The 1,863-nt window shown below is 61.3% G+C and overlaps 1 protein-coding gene across 1 annotated transcript in view; it reads right to left on the bottom strand.

Moving 5' to 3' along the window:
- The window catches only part of LOC104271934 (sterol 26-hydroxylase, mitochondrial), a gene marked incomplete at its 5' end in the record, with an annotated part of 2,384 nt that extends 1,973 nt beyond the window's left edge, over positions 1–411 (bottom strand). The window contains 1 exon segment of the mRNA XM_009866771.1: positions 221–411. Within this exon segment, the coding sequence (XP_009865073.1) occupies positions 221–411 (191 nt within the window).
- Between the last annotated feature and the right edge of the window lie 1,452 nt (positions 412–1,863).

Genomic DNA, 1,863 nt, shown 5'->3' with positions numbered 1-1,863 from the left:
GAAGGTGGAGGCTGGCAGCAGTTTGCCAATCCCTGGCTGCATCCTCCCCATGCTGGGCTGGAACCACCCCAGGGGTCTTTCCACCCTCCATGGCCATGCCTTTCTGCTTGGGGGACACACGGCTTGCAGGAGAGGGGGCAATGCAAGATGCCACCCGGACCCTACACCCCAAGGAAGGAATAGGAGCTGTCCCGCAGAGCACAGCCAGGGCAGGACTCACTCAGTGAAGGGCCCGTAGGGCAGGCGCCGCGTGTCCCGGTGCTCCTTCCACAGGGCCCTGTCACTCCGCATGGGGTACTTGCCCTCCTGCCGCAGCAGCTGCTCCAGCACCACTGGGCTCCCGATGTTGATGTTCTCATAATGCCCAAAGGTTGACTTCCAGATGGGGCCGTAAATGCGCCTGGACATGAGCTGTGATGCAGCAGAGCACAGCAGGGTGAATGGGACAGGGCCAGCACAGGCGCTGGATCAGTCCCTCCCTTCCCTGATGCTGCCGTGCATGCATCCAGCAAGCCCTGCACCCATCCCAGGGACCCCTCAGCACCAGTTGGGCCCAGCACCCCCGCCTCTGACCCCCCATGCTGGCACCATCCTTGAAGTGCTCTGCAGATGTCTTGGACTGGTGTCTCCAGGATCATGTCCTCTGCCAGCACTAAGCACACCAGGTACCCACCGCTGGCACATGCCTCACTGACCCCAGAGATGCACAAAGGGCCTGGTGGGTCTTTTGGGGAAGCAAGGTCAAGAGGGGACAGCAGTGACAGTGACAATTATCAAGCACAGTTACAGGGCCACGTGCCGAGGTACAGGGCCATTGCAGCAGCTGTTTCCAGCATGGCCCCAGCTTTGCTCAACCAGGGGATAACAGGACCCATGTGGGTCCTTGACCCACCCACCCGATAAGGGTGGTTAATGACCAGTGGTGCTAGGGCAGCGCCAAGCCGGAGCTGAACTGGGCTGCTCCCAGGGCAGATTGCCACCCCTGGGGCATGGCCCTGGGGCCACAGGCTAGAGGACATTCACCAGCATTATCCCCACTCTGGGCTCTGCCAGCCACAACTCCCTTCTCCTCTGCTGCACCCAAGGGGATCATGCCTGCCTTGCCACCAGGTAATGCCACGACCCCTGAGTGAATCCACACAGGGTCATGTCCAAGGGGCGTTTTCCATCCCATCCCGGCACTGCTAGAGCCCCTGCAGAGTGGGGCCAAGCCTGGGGTGCTGTGGGGGACCTAGCAGGGAAGCCTTGATCCCCATTCCCCGTGGCTGCGGGTATGCACGTGGTACAATCTCCCTTGGTGACTGACTGCATCGCAGCCTGCGCCCGGATTCAGCTGGATTCGTCACCGCGGGGAGACATTCCTCGTGTGTGGTGGCAGGAAGAGGGGGAGGGATGGCTGCCCTGGTACTGCAGGCGGCTTGCCGGCGGCTGCGTGGGGCCGTGGGCAGCCGTAGCCAGGGCTGAAGCCTGCCCACTGGTGCCTGCTGGTTGTCAGGACTCAACACGGCATAGGCCTCGGAGAGGTGGGCTCAGAGAAGCTGGAGCTCCCAGGATCTCATGAAAGGCACCTCTGGAGCATGTGGGCATCTGTCAGCAAAGCTGGGCAATGCTTGGAACCCCAAAGGCAGGAGGGAGAAGCAGGGAGCTCTCATGCCCTCTCCCTGAGATCTCACTGCCCTGAGATCCCACTGTCACTGTCCCTTCTCCAAACAGCAGTGCCCTGTGGTGCCAGGGATGCCGGATCCCACATGCTCCTGTGGCCGGTCAGAGCTCCAGGGCATTGCAAGATATAACCTGGCTTGTGGCCAGCCAAGCCCATCGCTTGCTTCATGCGACGTATGAGGAAGTGTTAACAGAAGAAAA

This window comes from Apaloderma vittatum, unplaced genomic scaffold, assembly GCF_000703405.1.
Source record: "Apaloderma vittatum isolate BGI_N311 unplaced genomic scaffold, ASM70340v1 scaffold25533, whole genome shotgun sequence".
Taxonomy (NCBI): domain Eukaryota; kingdom Metazoa; phylum Chordata; class Aves; order Trogoniformes; family Trogonidae; genus Apaloderma; species Apaloderma vittatum.
Note: the sequence above shows the minus strand (reverse complement) of the source record. Positions and strands in the feature narration are given on the sequence as shown.